General features: G+C 54.6%; 1 protein-coding gene across 6 annotated transcripts in view; it reads right to left on the reverse strand.

The window, feature by feature from the left end:
* Positions 1 to 16,621, reverse strand: part of TNS3 (tensin 3) — a 252,434-nt gene that overhangs the window by 136,225 nt on the left and 99,588 nt on the right. For 5 of the 6 annotated variants that reach the window (XM_058534774.1, XM_058534773.1, XM_058534772.1 and 2 more), the window contains 2 exons: positions 2,302 to 2,354; positions 234 to 405 (listed from right to left, as the gene is read on the reverse strand). In XM_058534774.1, coding sequence (XP_058390757.1) covers positions 234 to 405; positions 2,302 to 2,354 — 225 coding nt within the window. Of the gene's footprint in view, positions 1 to 233; positions 406 to 2,301; positions 2,355 to 10,921; positions 11,141 to 16,621 lie in introns of those variants that run through there. The other variant, XM_058534771.1, reaches the window with a different exon arrangement.

Here is a 16,621-nt window from a genome sequence, read left to right on the forward strand (position 1 = left end):
CTCACCATCCTCACGCTCAGTGTCCCCTCACCGTCCTCATGCTCAGTGTCCCTCACTGTTCTCACATTCAGTGTCCCTCACTGGCCTCATGTCAATGTCCCTCACTGTTCTCACACTCAGTGTCCCCTCACTGTGCTCACACTCAGTGTCCCCTGTCCTCACGCTCAGTGTCCCTCACTGTCCTCACGCTCAGTGTCCCTCACTGTCCCCATGCTCACAGTTCCCCCACTCACCAGGTAGTTGTCCCCGTGTTTGGACCTCAGCATGCGCGTCACCTCCTGCAGGTTGTGCAGGTAGGACTCCTCGGAACACCCCGCAGGGAAGGACACGGCAATGATGCGCTCAGTGATGTAGGTGAGGTCCAGCTCGCGGCCGTCCTCCATGGTGGGGTTCAGTGCTGCAGGCCTGGGAGAGAGGGGGTGCTGTCAGGCAGCAGGCCAAGAACCTGCAAGAGCAGATGTGGGGACGTTCCCTCAGTGGTTCCCACAGGAACTGGACTTGGATTTACTGTGACTACATCCTCTCAGCATCTTCCCATCACAGGAAGGTCCTCATCTAAATCTCACCAATCTACAGTCATGACAGGACAGTACAAGTTCCCAGTCGGGAAAACGGAGGAGCAGAGGTTCAATGGCAGTGTTGCAGCGCCTGAGGGACAAGCCTGCAGATGAGGGCCTCTGCGGGAGAGCGTGGGGTGGAGAGCCTGGGCCCTGGAAGGAGGAGCCTCGTCCATGCTCCCTGGTGTCAGGTCAGCACTGGGCAGCTGGGAAGAAGCGCGTTCAGCAGGGGGCTGACAGGAGCAGAGGCCTAGGCTGGGGGATATCTGCAAGGAACTCCTCACACCTGCATGTAGCATCCAGGGCTGCAGTACAGGGCCCGCAGCCCAGGGAGGAGGCTGCCTGACCTGCAGAGGGATGAGCTGGGAGGGGATTCCAGCAGCGGCATAATCAAAGGGGCACTTCGGCCCGGGCAGGGGATGGCTGGCACCTATGAGAAGGGCTGTCTGAGGGCTCTGCCCAGGGCATGCGATACGAGGCAGGCGTCAGGTGTGAGAAGATGGGGCATGGAGGAGGGAGGAGGGCAGAAACGCAAGCACAACAGACCTGCAGAGTGGAGAAGCCGGCGAGGACTGGCTGGCATGGGGAGAGCCCAGAGCCCGTGTGACCCAGGACGATGCCTCGGCATGCAGCGTCCCAGCCCTGCCTCCCCCACCACTAGGACTGTGCTGTGGGCACCAGCTCCCAGCAGAGGCCCCTAGGGCTATGGGCGGCACTGGGATGAAAAAGAGAGGGTCCAGGGGAGGGGTGATGGGGTCAACCTAAGACGGTGACAGCCCGCAGTGAAACCAGGTGGGGACACAGGACATTCAAGGGACAGTGGTTTCCACCCATCAGCAGCACTGCCACCAGCTTTGGGGGCTCGAGGTTGTTATCTGTTTACTGTTCCTGTTATATGTGTTTCTCTCTCTTTTCCTTAGTTTTGGAAAATTCAAAAATATAAAAGATGGTTTAACAAACTTCAAAATTAACACACAGCCAACCTCTTCCATCCATACCCTCTGCTCTCTGCTCCACCACTTGAATAGCTTTGAAGAAATCCCAGATAGTATGTCATTTCATTTATAAATTCCTTAGTATTTATTTCTAAAAGATAGAGACATTTTTTGAAAATATCTACGATGCCATTATCACATCTAAAAGAAACAATATCAAATATCCAAATTATAAACTTATTTTTTATAGTTGATTTATTCAAATCAGGATCCAAATAATTCCCAAGATTTTTTTCCCTACCACATTCACAGACATGGAGGCAGAGTAGTTTTGATTGCTTTTAAAAATCAAATCAGATTTTTCTGGAACACTGATACAAAAAAATAATAATAATGTGCCCTCCACATGAATTACAGTTCTCTGTGAGGGACAGGCCACACAGGAGTACTGGCTGTGGCCATCCCTCCAGACGCCTGCCCTGATGGAGGCAAAGGCAGGGCTCAATCCACGCGCTGGAATCAAGTCCGGAAGGTCCCCCCAAGTTACATATTCACAATCAAGCCACAGCAGTGTAATTATTGACTGAAAGACAGTCACGTGTTTCCACAACCTGGGCTTCTAACGCCGGGAGCTCACATCCAGAAAAAAGACACAATCATGATATGTATCACCTTCGAGCATTTATTTTTAAAATTGTAAAAGAAATTAAGATTCCTACAGAATAAAATAACCCCATGCCCGGGCTTCCTCTACGAGGTCTGACCCAAGGCCAGAGATTCACGTATGGGCCACAGTGAGGGACACTCACCTGGATGGTTGGTCACAGAAGAGAGAAGCGGACGGTGAGGAACCCACCGGAGCCTGCAAATGACAAATGACACAGGTCATTCCGAAGTCTCCCTGTCCTGTCAGTCCGCACGTGGCAAACCCCACCGAGAAGCAAGGACAACAGGTGCTCCACGGTTTAATCATAAACGGTAAGTCAAACATTGTAACCATGGCCCCATCTTATCTCCTGGGAGGGTGTCCAGCATATCAGGCACCTCGGCCCTAGGACTTCAGATCCCAAGTGACACAATGCCATTAACCAAGAGCGGAACGGCTTCCACCATGTGCCAGCATGATGGGCCCCCGGTCAGGGCAAGCAAGCAGTCCCCAGGCACGTGGAAATGCTCATCTCTGCACACAGGAGGTGCTCGGTCACCGGTGGCCACTGTCACTATCATCATTGTTAGCATTCACGTGCAAGAACAATCAATGACTTTGAGAGAGCTCCATACTTACTCTTTTTTTTAAAGCCTACGCAACAGGAAGAAAAGCTTCAGGTTAGAATTACTTTACAGTTTACATAACCCTTCCACATGTGTGTGTGCGTGTGCATATATGTGCCTGTGTGTGCATGTGTGTGTGTGTGTAAGGGTTATGCTATACACTGAGGCTATATATACATACACACTATTTCAAGAGATGCACCCAGCAACTTGGTGACTAGGAATTATCTCCCACATTTCAGAAGTGGGGAAACCAAGGCTCAGAGAGTTATAAGACAGCAGAGATGGGAGGAGAACCCAGATGTCCCCTGACATAGCTCTCCCGAATGGCCTTCCTACGACGTGGCTCCTTTCTCTCCTGCCTTCTGTGAGCCCCTCCCTGCCCACTGTATCTCCCGGTCCCTGCTCTGTGGGCCAGCCCCCCATGCACCCGAGGTGGGTGATATTGGCTGAAATGTGCAGCAGGATGTCCAGAGCCTGCCTTGGCGGCCAGAGCCCCCGCACTCCCTTCTGCTCCCCCATCGGCCCTGGCCCTGGGGGACCCTTCTCAGACAGGATCTGACACCCGGGACCACGCCTGGTCCCACTCAGGCACCTGGCTCACAGTGGATCCCACAGTGTGAAAGAACGGGACAGAAAATAAATACCAAAACTATTTCAGGGACAAGGAAAACCAGACACGTTTTCCTGAAACCACACCAACACAACGCCTAAGCCAACTCCCAACTGCAGAGGTCACGATCTGGGCCCCCCGATGAAGGCAGGACCTGGGAGGCACCCTCCTCCCTGCACAGAATGTGTTGAGGGTTCGCTCTGGGGCGTCCACACTCACTAGCTGGTATCCCCTGGCCAAGACACTTGCCTCTAGTTTATCTCCTCTCACAGAGACGTCTGGGGACTGACTGAGATGATTCCCATCAGTGACTAGAACCCTGACTGGCACAGGATGGTGGCTCACTGCAGGCTGGACAAACCTGGGCCAGGGGCGGCCGTTCAGCGCTGGGCGTGGGAACCAGTCCCCCACGTGTTTGCGTCTCACTGAGTTCCGAGACCACCCTCCCTGCGGGCTGCAGCTTCCCACCAGGTGCCTGCAGTGCTGAGGGCTCCACACAGATCTTCCCGAAGCCCTGCCCCAGACCTTTAATAGTTCAGACTAGAAGACATCATCTCCAAAGGAGATGGTCTTTTTGCCTGTCAGAACAGCAAAGACAAAATTATTAAAAGTTTTTTTTTAAGTATTGGTGAAATGTAAACTGATTCAATATTTTAGAGGACAGTTTCTCAGTACGTATAAAGAGCATTTAACATGTGTTAGGCATGTGACTTAGCTATGTGAGGAATGTATTCTGAGGAAATTACCGGAAAAGTGCGTAAGTCTATGTGGACAAGGCTGCTCACTGCACTATGATTATACAAGAGCAAACAACAGACAACAGCCTAAGCGGTCAGCCACATTAAATTAGGTGAAGGCGCCCAAGAGGAAACTACGTGGCTCTGCAGGTGGCAACGCACGTGTGGGCATGGAGAGATGGCATGATGCACGACAGCAAACAGTGGCCCAAGGTCATGATTGCCACGTCACCGTGGAAAGAGGAGTATATGATTCTCACACATACGAGCACACACACACATACATGCACACCTGGATAAAGGTCTGGACAGACTGCAGGCTATTCAGCAGTAGTTTGTTTCTGGAATGTTCTATCACACTCTGGGTTTTTTTCTCTTATTCTTTCTTCTATATGCATTTTTTCCTTTCTACCTTGAACATAGTTTACTCCTGTAACTGCACGGAGAAAGTGCAATGCCCCCAGTGTCAGCTCAGATGAAGTTCTGGCTCCCAGTGTGGCATTCAGGCCTTCCCGTCACAATCACAGTCACGGAAGGGGTGCTTCCTGCCACTGAACTCGGATGCCCTCCTGGAAGGCAGACAGTGAGGGAGCCACTGAGGGTGGGCACTGAGCATCTCGGAAGAGGAACGTTTCCAGCCCACCCAGAGTCGCTGTGCACAGTGGGCCACAGAGGCCTGAGAGCAGCCCCCACCCCCGCCGTGGCCAGGCCACAGGTCCGGACCACTGCTGCAGGGCCACCCCAGCCTGCCTTCCTCCCGGGCCCAGAGAGACCCCCCAAGGCAGTTTCCCTCAGTGACTGCATCTCCTTTGGACTCAACTACCAGTTGAAGTGAATCATCAAAATCGCTGCTGTGGTGACTGAGTCCAGTGGGGTTTTCAGCTAACACAGGTGACTCTAATCATCACTGTGTTTGAGAACCACTGTCCCCAATGGGGGGGTGCGCAGCCCGTTCACTGTTTCTTCAGCTCATCCATCATCTACCACTGCATTACTGTGAGGGCTGCATAATGCACACAATAAATTTGCAAAGTGGGACATGTACATAGTGATAAATAAATAAAATTCTGTTACACTGCATTCCATTACACTATGTTTACAATTAAATGTAAGTAGGTCTTACCGGGAGGGGTATGTAATCAAAGCTGTCTGGAGACCACTGTCCTCAACTATTAACCAGCACAAAGAGATTCATTCTGCAGTTTGATATTTTCCAAACCTCCTTGCATTTCCATTACGAAGGTGCAAACTCTGATCCACTAGGCCATGCAAACATATGGTGGTAAAACAAAGCAGGAGAGCGATGAGAGTGCTCACTATGGAAGGCATGCCCATCGGCGCCTCCAGGCTGTCTGCCGGCTGTCCTCCGTGACCCGCGGGGGGCCTCCCACCGTCATTCTTGACAACAGAAGTTGAGTTTCCAGGAGGCAGCAGAGCTTCTCCACATCCTCTCCTCTCCTGGCTTCAAGGTCACAGAAACTGTTTTAAATTTGAACCGTAATTTCCCCCAGAATTACCACACGGGCACGAGACGCTTCCTGCTCCACAGGGCACAGCACTGGGCGGCTTCTAGACCTGGGAAATGCCAGCCCCAGAAGGGCAGTGAGGCTGGGCCTGCAGGGGCAGCTCCCCCTCTCCCTGCAGCACCCCCGCAGCCCCACGGCTTCCCAGAGGGTCCTGGCCAGCCCTCACCCCCCAAAAAGTCCGGGGCTCCATCTCCCTGTGAATGGATAGATGCAAGATAGACAGATGATAAATACATAGATACATAGATAGATAATTAGATAGATGATAGATACATAAATGCATAGATGACAGATACACACATACATACATAGATGATAGATAGGTAGATACATAGATAGATGATAAATAGATAGATGATAGATACACAGATACATACATACATAGATGATAGGTACATAGACAGATACATAAATAGACAGATAATTAAACAAACACATTCATGCATACATAAACTACAGTCAGAAGGCGAGGCCTCAGCCTACCCTCTCGTCATTTCTGTCTCACCTGCAGCCGCTCAGCTGTGCCTCCACCACTTTAGACTGAAGCTAACATGCACTGATGTAGAATAACCGATAACAACAACAACCAGTGTACGTTTGTCAATGCAGAGTGAACTCCTTGAAGGTAGGGCCCTTTGTGCCTTCCAGCACCCCATCACCTAGCTGCACAATGGGGGCCGGAACTGCCTCCTACCGACTGCCCGCCCCAGCCAGGCAGCAAGGCCATCTGGCCGCCCCTCAGGTGAGGCGCCCAAGCCCTGAAGGCAAGGAGGTGGGCACAGCCGCAGCTTAGCATGGGGGTTGAGGGATGCTGTGGGAGGGACGCTGTGGGAGGGACTGAGGTTCCTGCAGTGAGGAAGATTCCGTGAAGGGAATGCATCTTAGGCAGAGCACAGCCAGTGCCAAGGCCCTGGGGCGGGCCTGCATCTTGGGGAACAGCAAGGGGACCAGTGTGGCCAGAACTGGTGTACAAATGGAAGCATGACAGAAGGGGGTCCCCAGGATGAAGAAGGGAGGCTCTTTCACCAGTCCAGGGGCCCACAAGGCTGGAGAGAAAGCCAGCCCTGGACCGATCCCTTGCCCTCCTGCCTCACACCCCGTAGGAGCCGGCTGTGCCCCGGGCAACAGGGCTCACCAAGAAGGCAGCACCGTGCCAGTGGCATCGTCCTGTAACAGGCCACAGGTGCCCGATGTCAGGAAGCAGCCCACACCTGGTCGGCCACCTCGCTCCCAGCAGGAGCCCCCGTAAGCAGAGATCACCACCCTCATCTCACAGCTTGGGAAACGAGCAGCAGAAAGATTAGAGTCACACAGTTAAGATGTGGTAGCAACTTCTGACACCAAACCTCTGGACTCTTTCGATCTCCCAGCCCCTGACAGTCCACAGCCCATCCTGCCCAGCCTGTCCCAGGTCAGACTAAACCAGTGAGGTTAGGAGAGCTTTTCTGGGGGAGCTGGTCTAGCCCTAAGCCAAGGAGAGAGAAGCCGTGACTGATTCACCACTCTAAGCCAGCTTCTGAGGTTTGATGTACACTGAAGCCCCCACTGGGGAAAACCTTCATTCAGAAGCACATGGATGATGTGCCAGCGACAGGACTCTGGATACACTGAGACAGAAGCCCTTGGCTGCTCAGGAAGTTCTGCCGTGCAGCAGGCGACGACAGCTCGCCCCACGCCCACCAGAAGGGGCAGGACCTGCAGAAACACGGCACTCATCAGGAAGGTGACACGGGGGCATGATGTCTCTGCGCATCTTTACTGGAAAGCAAAGAATCTATCGATTCTGGGGGTTCACAAACCGCAGCCCCCCTTATACACCACAGCCCGTTTCACTGCCTCAGAATGACTGAGAGAGCAACTAACTAAAAGTTTACTGAAGCAGGGCCCTTGCTCAAGAGAAACCCTGCATCCTAACCTCGTGCAGGAAGTTGAAACAAGTCTCTCTACTTGTACGCCCGGGCCTCCAGATCTGTGCTGCTGCAAACTCCTTTTCTCTCGGTGTTTTGCGAGCAGAGAGCTGCTTGCCCACCTTCCCTGGAAGCCTTCGAGGCTGTGGGCTCAGGACACGCCCGCCCTTTAAGAGTGACGCCGGACGGCCCAGGAGACAGCAGCACAGGTGCTTCCAGTGCTCCTCCAGGTCTCCAGGGAGACGCAGCACAGTCTCCACCTGCCCCCACCTGGCCCAGCCTCCTTCACCTGTGTCCCCTTTGGCACACGCTTATCACTGCCTGCAACTTCTACAGGCGCTAAGAAAAAAGCAGGGGAAGGGCTGAGGCGCCTGTAATCTGTGCTGAAGGTTAAACCTGCGAGAGCCTGTGTGTCTCCAGGCGTTGCTGCTCCTTAAAGGCACTGCTTCCGGCAGGGCCCAGAGCTCACTGGGCTGGACCACTCAGTGGTCCTGGGACCCTGAGGAAGTCACCAGCCTCCCTGCGCATCAGCATCTTCTGATAAAATGACAGCTTTGGATCCAGGGCTTGGAAGGCCCGGCCCAGCCCTGGAATCCACGAGTCGCTGATAAGAAGCAAAGGGGAGCCTTCCACCAGATAAAGAATTAGACGACACGCCCCAAAGGGCCCTCTGGCCCAACACATTTTTGAAATTATTAATACTCCTTTCTTTGTTGATGGGTTATTTTTACATTTGAAACAGACGAAGCAATGGCAATTTTTTAGCCATGGGACATAAACCCGTGAGGCCATCTTTCAGGAGAGGCTGGCGATCACCATGAGATTTGCCTGCCGACACAAACTCCTTTCATGAAAAGAGACAGAGCCCAGGGCACACGTCATGGTGTGTTATCCACAGGGCGAGAGGCAGGACTGGATGGCACAGGCGCAAAGACAATTTTCGTGGGAGAAACTGTCCCAGCTTTTGTCACAGGACATGGTTCTACAGCACACTGTCTGGGTCCAAACTCCGACTCTGCCACTTGGTACCCTGTGATCTTGGGAAGGCCCTTCACTCGCCTCAGCCTCAGCCACCTTCCTGGTCTTTCCCGAGCAGGGACCACAGTCCGTACCTCACCTGGGGGTTAGGGACCATACAGGGCTGCCAGGACCCTACACAGTCCCCATCCTATAGCACCCTGTCACGTCTGTGAAAAGTGAGCTTAACAAACCTAACACAGGAGTGACACGGCGCGGACGCCTCATGGCCGGAGTGCCCAAGCAGATCCTAGAGGGCCACCTGGCAGGCTCGGGTGCCGGTAGGGGCAGTGACAGCAGCTGCTACACACCCTGCACCCCATCACCCCTCTTACACACTGACAGGGAAAGACGAGGGGAAGATATTCAGAGCCCTTCCCCATCACACAACAGGTAAGCAGTGGGGCCAGAGCTGGCCCCATGCCACGCCCTCGCCAGGCCCACCCTCGGGGCATCTGTGACTGCAGGGCCCCACGGGACGGTCAGCCGACACATGGCCAGGGTTAGCCACCCAGGGTGTCCTGGCATCACCAGGCCCGCTCTTCTTCAGATGAAGGTCTATCTGTAAACACAGGTAAGGAGAACTCCAACCACTCCAGCCCTGTGACCCTTGGCAGGCGCTCTGCCTCCTCATCCATGAAATGGGCTCACAACTCCAGCAACCTGCTCTGGAAGGTCGTTGTGGGGCTAGAGCAGCAAAGGTCTGTCGCACACCCAGAAAGAGCCCAGCACGGAGTAAACGCTTTATTAGCAACTATGATGACGCATTCTCACATATTCTCTGGAAACCATTGCAAGGGGTGAAAGAAATAAGAACGGAGGAAGAAGCACTTAATGAGAGTCCCTCAGTGGGCGGCGTCCCCACATCCACAGGGGAGGGTACCGGTGCTTCATCCTGAAGATACAGCAGCACCTATCTCTCTCTCTCACACACACACACACACACACACACACACACACACACACACGTGGCAGCCTGGCATAGGTGCGACTCCTGGAGGCAGAAGGGAGCTGGAGAGCACAGCTCACAGCCAGCAAATCGGGCCTGTGCCGGGGTTAATGCTAGAGCCGTGTTCCTACATCCTATTGCCGCATGGTGAAGGGCGGGGACTCGGCCAAGGAGACCCCAGGTGAGCTGGCCCCTGCCCAACTGCTGCCCTATTAAGCGCCTCCCTCACTTTCCATCCCTGCCTCATGGCCCACCTTTCAGTTCCCCCAACATACGCCACTCCCTCCTGCCCCAGGGCCTTTGCACATGCTGTGCAGGACCTGGAATGCTCCCCACCCACTTACCCAAGCCCTACCTGGAGCTGTCAGCTCAGATGTCATCTCCCCAGCAAAGCAGCCCCTGTTTACATGTCCATCTGTCTTGGTCTTCTTGACTGCACTGACCTCAACTGCATAGAAATAACTAGCTGTGTGAATTCTTGTCTAAGCTCTAGATCTGCCTGTGAAGACACAGCAGAGGTGCTGGCTGCCCGGCTCCCAGATGCAACTCAGCACTGGAGCAGCATCCTGCATGCAGCAGCCGAAGAACATGGATCTGCAGGATGAAGGAAGGGACAAAGAAACCACTAACTCCAGCAGGTCAGAGGGATGATCCAGCTGCTTCAGGAGGCACAGAGATCCTGTTTTTACATTTCAGTAACAAATACCTAGTTAGCTTTATTTTCAGGACAACAAAAGTAAGCAAACTCAAGTGGCTTAAACAGAGTTGCCATCTAAAAGAAGAGCACATGAAAAGCAATAACTCTCCATGCCTTAGCGCAGTTATAACATATGGAATCAATGAAGCCAAAGGGGCTTGTTTAGGAAGAAATTATCCATTGAATAGCCATGTGGCGAAGCATCGACTTCAGCCAACTCAGTAAACGCTCACAGTCTTCTCGACTGCACTGACTTCATCTGTACAGAAAGAAGTACCTGTGCAAATCCTCATCTAAGCTCTACCTTCCCACCCTCTCCACAGAGCTGCAGAACGTGGGTTCTGCGCACTGACTTGGGGGAGACTCGGCGTGCTGTGCCTCCCCAGGCACTGGCTACCTCACACTCATTCTCGCTCACGCTTTCTCCTGGAATCCCCCACGACCGCCCTGTGAGAAGCGGTTCATGAGCTTCCCTGCCCCTGAATGGGGAGCCTGGAGCAGGCATCTGCCCTGGGCACACTGCCAACCACCAGGGAGCTGGTCGCCACTCTCGCCAGGCTCGCCCCTCGCTCCTGCTCACCAGAGGAGGGCCACACAGGGTCCCGGGCTCGAGCGGATGAGAGACTGCGCCCCCCGCTTCCCACTTCCCCTCGCCCTCTCTGGCTTCTGGGTGACGAGCAAAGAGAGAAAGACCTTTTGGGGACACCATACCGGGAATCTTGGCAAGGCCTGAAAACACAGCCAGGACGCCAGCTTCCCTGGAGTCACCAGGCCGGTATGCTGCTCCCAGCCGTGCAGACCAGTCCTGAAACCCGCAGTGTGAACGGTTCCGTAAAAAGGAATGAAAGGGACAGTTGCGTAACCAGGGCCAGATTCACAGGGAGCCCGGGGGCCTGGCGGCAGGGCACAGACCGCAGTGGCCGGGGCGCCACTGAAGAGATCTGCTGAAACACCCCTGCACTTTTGGTTTTTGCTTCCCCAGGCAAAGGGAGAAAAAAATGTATTTAAAACCTTTTTCAAAGGCAACAACCAGCCATGTTCAATTGACACACTTAAAGGCATTCATTTGTTCATTCATTCGTTCACTCGTTCACCTCCGGGCAGGGGTCAGGCGCACATACTTTGGAACCCTGATGCCTGCGACGGAAGCCAGCTCTGCCGCTTTCCGAGCTGTCTGATCCTGGTAACTCACTCCACCGCTCCCTGTCTCAGTTCCTCGTCTGGAAAGTGGAGGTGTTGGGAGGATTAAATAAGGAAACACGTGTTCAGGGCTAAGACAGCGCCCGGCAGGCAGGGAACAAGTGCTAAACAAATATCAGCTACGCAGTCAATCGTTGTTTGGGGTCCCAGGCAGGGACTTGCCCCTGAAACGCAATTTCCCCACAAATCCACCCTAAACGCAGCAACCAGCTGAGACCGAAGCACTATTCTACGGCCGGAGAAATAAGACTGAGAGAGAGCAAGTAATTTTCCTGAAGTCAGACAGCCAGCAAGACATTTTTCCCTTCCAGAATGAGAACACCAGAAACAAATTCATTATCAGGATTGCCCACCCTGAGTTTTTTCTTAATGCTCTTAAACGTGAGCAGCAATTACCACGGACTGCCAGGAAAAAATACAGCCGGCTGAAGTTAGGAAACTAAAATAATGTCATGTTGCCCCCACTCAACTATGAGAAGCAAGATTTTGTTTAGACTGAGAGTATATCTGTGCTTCTTTGTCACGGAATACTTAGAATTCTCAGATGCGTAGGCTGGTCTGAACCATATGGAGCGAAGAGGCTGATGAAGGCAGACAGCGGGGCAGGAAGGGCCGTGACCCCCGTCCTGTACAGGCGGCAGAGAGGGACTTTCACAACCAAGTCTGAGGTCCCCAGAGGGGCTGGTGCGCTGAGGTGCTCAGAAACCCGGCGGGAAGCAGGCAGCGGGGACAGCGCCAGGGCGCGGCGCTCAGTGAAACTTTCCCTGCCCCTCCGCTGCAGAGCAAGGACCTGGCCGAGGGGCGCCAGGTGCATGCGGCAGCCCCGCCGCTGCAGACCCGCCCACCGGAGCGGAACTCACTGTGCTGGGAAGGGGTGCGTGGCCAGGGCTTCTTCCAGAAGCAGCTCCCTGCTACCGCCGTGCTTCCTCCCTGCTGTGAGTCCCGTGCCCCTCTCTCTGCCACTGGCCTGACGTGGCGGCAGGAGCGGTTCAGCAGGTGGGACAGCGCCGCCGTGAGTGGGAAGGCTCGGGGCCGCAGCTCGGGAGCCGGCACTGCGCCCGGCCCCACAACAGCCAGGGCGGCAGCACCATGCCTGCAGGCAGGGCTGGGGACACTGTCTGCCGCGGCCCTGCGGGAAGCGAAGGGGGACCAGGAAGAGCCGCACAGAGCAGGGGGCTCTAGGCTGTGTCCTCCCAGGACCCGGGACCCCAGACCCGCCCTCCCTGGGGGGCAGAGATGGTGGGGGTCTCCTGTCCTCCAAAGCTCCCCCAGGAGAGAAACCTGCCGCGGGATCCTGGGAGGGCAGGTCCTCAGGCCTGTACCCCAGAACCCAGCAGGTGCCTGGTGCCTGCCTTCTGTCCTTGTTAATTAACACAAAACCAAGAAACAAACACAAAAGCAAGGTCAAAGCACATAGCTGGACGGGAGGGAAGCAGGGGCCCCGTGAAACCTCTGTGCGCCTGAAATTCCACGTTCCTCGGGTTCTGAGTTTCCCGGAGAACAAAGCAGAAAGGGAGAAGGTGGCTGGACACAGGTCAGACCCTGGACACACCAGCAGCTTTACAAGCCACCCGACCTGTCTGAGGCTGGACTGATCCAGTCACCCCACACTCAGAGCCACTAGGGGAAGGGCGGGTGACAGCCGTGTGAGGAGCTCCCAGAACCAGGGCCCGTCCCGCTGTCAGACCCCCGCTGCTGTCTACACTGGCGACCGTCCGACGGATTTCGGTATTAAATGGTCGGTTATGTCCCTTAAATTAAGAGGGAGATGTACAAGGGCTCATTGTATAATTATGCCTTACACACACGTATTCTTTCATTTTTCTCAATTATTTTATAACAAGAACATTTCTTCCCATAAAGAAGACCACAGGGAGGGGCCTGGAGAGGCCCCACTTGGCCCTCACAGCCCTGTCCCTGGATCGACGGCCACTGGGGGCTGCTCCAGAGGAAGAGACGAGGGGAGACTCTCCTTCCAGGCCAGACATGAAGGGAGCCCCAAGCTGTTGGGCTGGGTGCTCTGCCCTAGGCCGGCTCAGCTCCTGTGGAACAGCAGGGGCCTCCCAGGAGAGAGCGTGGCGGGGCTCAGGGTAATCGGCCACCTGTCCCTTCACCTGGCCCGTCAGCAGCCTGGGAGACCAGACAGGAGTGCTGACTCTTCTGAGCCTCGGTTCTCCCCTCTGTGAAATGGGTTGATAAAGGCAGTCTCGCTGTGAGGACTGGAGAAGTCGGAGAGGCACCTGGGCCCATGGCTCGCACTCGGTCTGGGCTCAAAGCCAGCACCCTTCACCATCACTGGCCCTGTGCAGAGAGAGAAGGTTCTAGCCCAACTCCTGCATTTTACAGGTGAGGAACGTGCTCTGGAGGGGGAGCAGTCTGGCCAGGTGTGGCGCCTTGAGGACAGGCCGTGTACTCCTTACGTCATGGTGACTGAGAACACAATGAGCGTGGGGACCCAGCTCTCTCACAAATGCCAGAAAATGCCCAGCAGGAGCATTCTCCACTGCAGAGGCACTGGCCAGGAATATTAACAATGCACGAAGGAGCAGCCAGGACCGAGCTGCAGCCCCAGAGTGACGAGACACTCTGCAGAAGGCGGAGAACCTTGGCAGTTGTGCCTGGGGTAACGTCACTCATCCCAGGCGGCGGACAGCTCTCCGCAGAGAGGGCTTCGGCAGCAGGAATCTGAGTCCACTCTGGGTATGCCCGGCAGGGTAGTGTCCTCCTGCAGGCCCATGCTACCCCAACACCCAGGCCTCCCACCAAGGATGGCCCCACTGAAACCCGAGGGGGCAGTAAAGCCACCTCCAAGTCAGAGACCCTCAGATGCCTACAAACGTGGGCCAGAAGGCAGGCCCTGCCCTGGCAGGTAGCTGTCCCGGAGCTCAGGGCTCCTGCTCTCAGGCAGGGGGCCAGATGTACCCACAGAGCCGACCACACAGCTCAGGCCAGGACACGCCTTCCCTGGCCCAAGAAGGGAGCAGCAGGGCCTGGGCTGTAGAAGGAATCTCGAGTGAACTTAGCCTGGAACAATCAGGGTCACAGGGATGACCAGGGAAGAACAGGCAGAGGCGCCCCCTCGCAGCTCAGTGCACTTGACCACTCAGAGGTGGACCAGGGCCTTCTCGCAGTCGCGTCCGTCCTCTCACACACACATAGCGACGTTGCCAGTGAGCATCTGCTCCTGCTGGGTGCTGTACAGTGCTCAAATCAAAACCAGGCCCCACTGGGCTTCCGGCCATCAGTTCTGCGGACAGAGGGTGTCCACCTGAGCTGGGGCCTCCCAAGCAGTGCCCAGCGTGTCTGTGGAAATAAGGAAGGGGCTGGGCCCTCAAGGGAGGTAGGCGTGCAGAGGGCTGGGAGCGAGAGGCCCAGTCCGCAGGCTGCTTGTTCAGCAGGGAGGAAGCCTCTTCTCCACACTCCTGCACCAAGGGTCTGGTGCCAGCGCTGGCAGCACGTGTTTCCTGAGGAGGGAGGCCCAGGGTGCCACCTGGGCAGGTGCACGCCAGGGGGCCAGAGAAAAGGCAGGCCCTCCTCCTGGGAACACTTTTGCAGGACCCTCTGCACCCAGCAGGGGAAGGCAGGTCCACCCCGCTCCCTGGGCTGCACGCCGAATCTGAGAGCCCAACAGGACGCACAGGACAGGACCCTCAGGACACAACCCACAGGACATGACCCTCAGGACATGACCCACAGGCCACGACCCGCAGGCCACGACGCTCACGACACGACCCACAGGCCACGACGCTCATGACACAACCCACAGGACACGACCCTCATGACAGGACACATAGGACACCACCCACAGGACAGGATCCTCATGACACGACCCACAGGACACGACCCTCACGACACGACCCACAGGCCACGACGCTCATGACATGACCCACAGGACACCACCCACAGGACAGGATCCTCATGACACGACCCGCAGGCCACGATGCTCACGACACGACCCACACGCCACCACGCTCATGACACAACCCACAGGACACGACCCTCATGACAGGACACACAGGACACCACCCACAGGACAGGATCCCCATGACACGACCCGCAGGACACGACCCACAGGACATGCCCATTCCTCCAATTTCACTCTCCCTGTAGCGTTCTGATGAATATTTAAAACAGACTCTCCCGGAAAGAAAGGGAGAAAAAAAAGAAAAAAAAAAAAAACTTGATTTGTTTTTTAAACAAGATCTAGATTTAAAACTAGATCACTGGTTTATTATAAAAGGCTATAACTCAGGAACAGCCAGATGGAAGAGATGCGTAGGGTAAGGTGTGCGGAAAGGGCGCAGGCCTTACATGCCCTCTCCAGGCGCCACTCTCCCCGAATCTCCGTGTTCACCAACCAGGAAGCTCTCTGAACCCCGTCCTTTTGGGTTTTATGGAGGCTTCATTGCATAGGCAGGATTGATTAAATCAGTGGCCATTGGTGATTGATTCAACCTCCCGATTGAGGGCTGGAGGTGGGACAGGAAGTTCCCAGTCTGGAATCACAAGGTTGGCTCCATTGGCAACCAGCCCCCTGCCGAGGTGCTTTCCATGACCTCATTAACACAACAAAGGACACCTTTATGGTTCTCATCACTTAAGAAATTCCATGGGTTTTTAGGGATAAAAAGCAAATATATATTTCTTAGCATAAATCACAATATCATACTAAATTAACTCCGTTACCACTGCCAGAAACTAAGCTTTCAAAAACCTCACTCCCCATCATGCTTTTCTGCCACTCAAGAACCGAAAATGGCTCCTTCTTTCTCTGGACCTTCAAATCAATTCCATTACCGAGGTTTAACAGCTCCTCCAACTACCACCCAAAATGGTGCCTCCCAGCATTTCTGTCATCGTCCTGACTGTCATTTCAATGGGAAGACTCCAGAAGGGGACCTGGAGGCGGGAAAAGCTGAGTTGAAATCCCAGCTTTGTCTCTACAGGCAGGACACTCTTGGCTCAATCAGGCAAGCCCTGTCCACTCATATCTTTGTCTATGAAAAGGGGCAATGACATTCAGGCAGGGCTGTCCTGAGCTGTGTCCTACACGCGCTCCTGGCAGTCCATTAACAGAGAAGCTTGTCGCCGAAACATCCTGATGATTTTTCTCACTAGTATTTGCTTTTGCACGAAGGAAAACTTGATATCCAAGTTATCCTCTGACAATTGAAAGAGATGATCAGAAGACTTTGAGAAGACGACATAATA

Source organism: Diceros bicornis, chromosome 41, assembly GCF_020826845.1.
Source record: "Diceros bicornis minor isolate mBicDic1 chromosome 41, mDicBic1.mat.cur, whole genome shotgun sequence".
NCBI classification, from domain to species: Eukaryota; Metazoa; Chordata; class Mammalia; order Perissodactyla; family Rhinocerotidae; genus Diceros; species Diceros bicornis.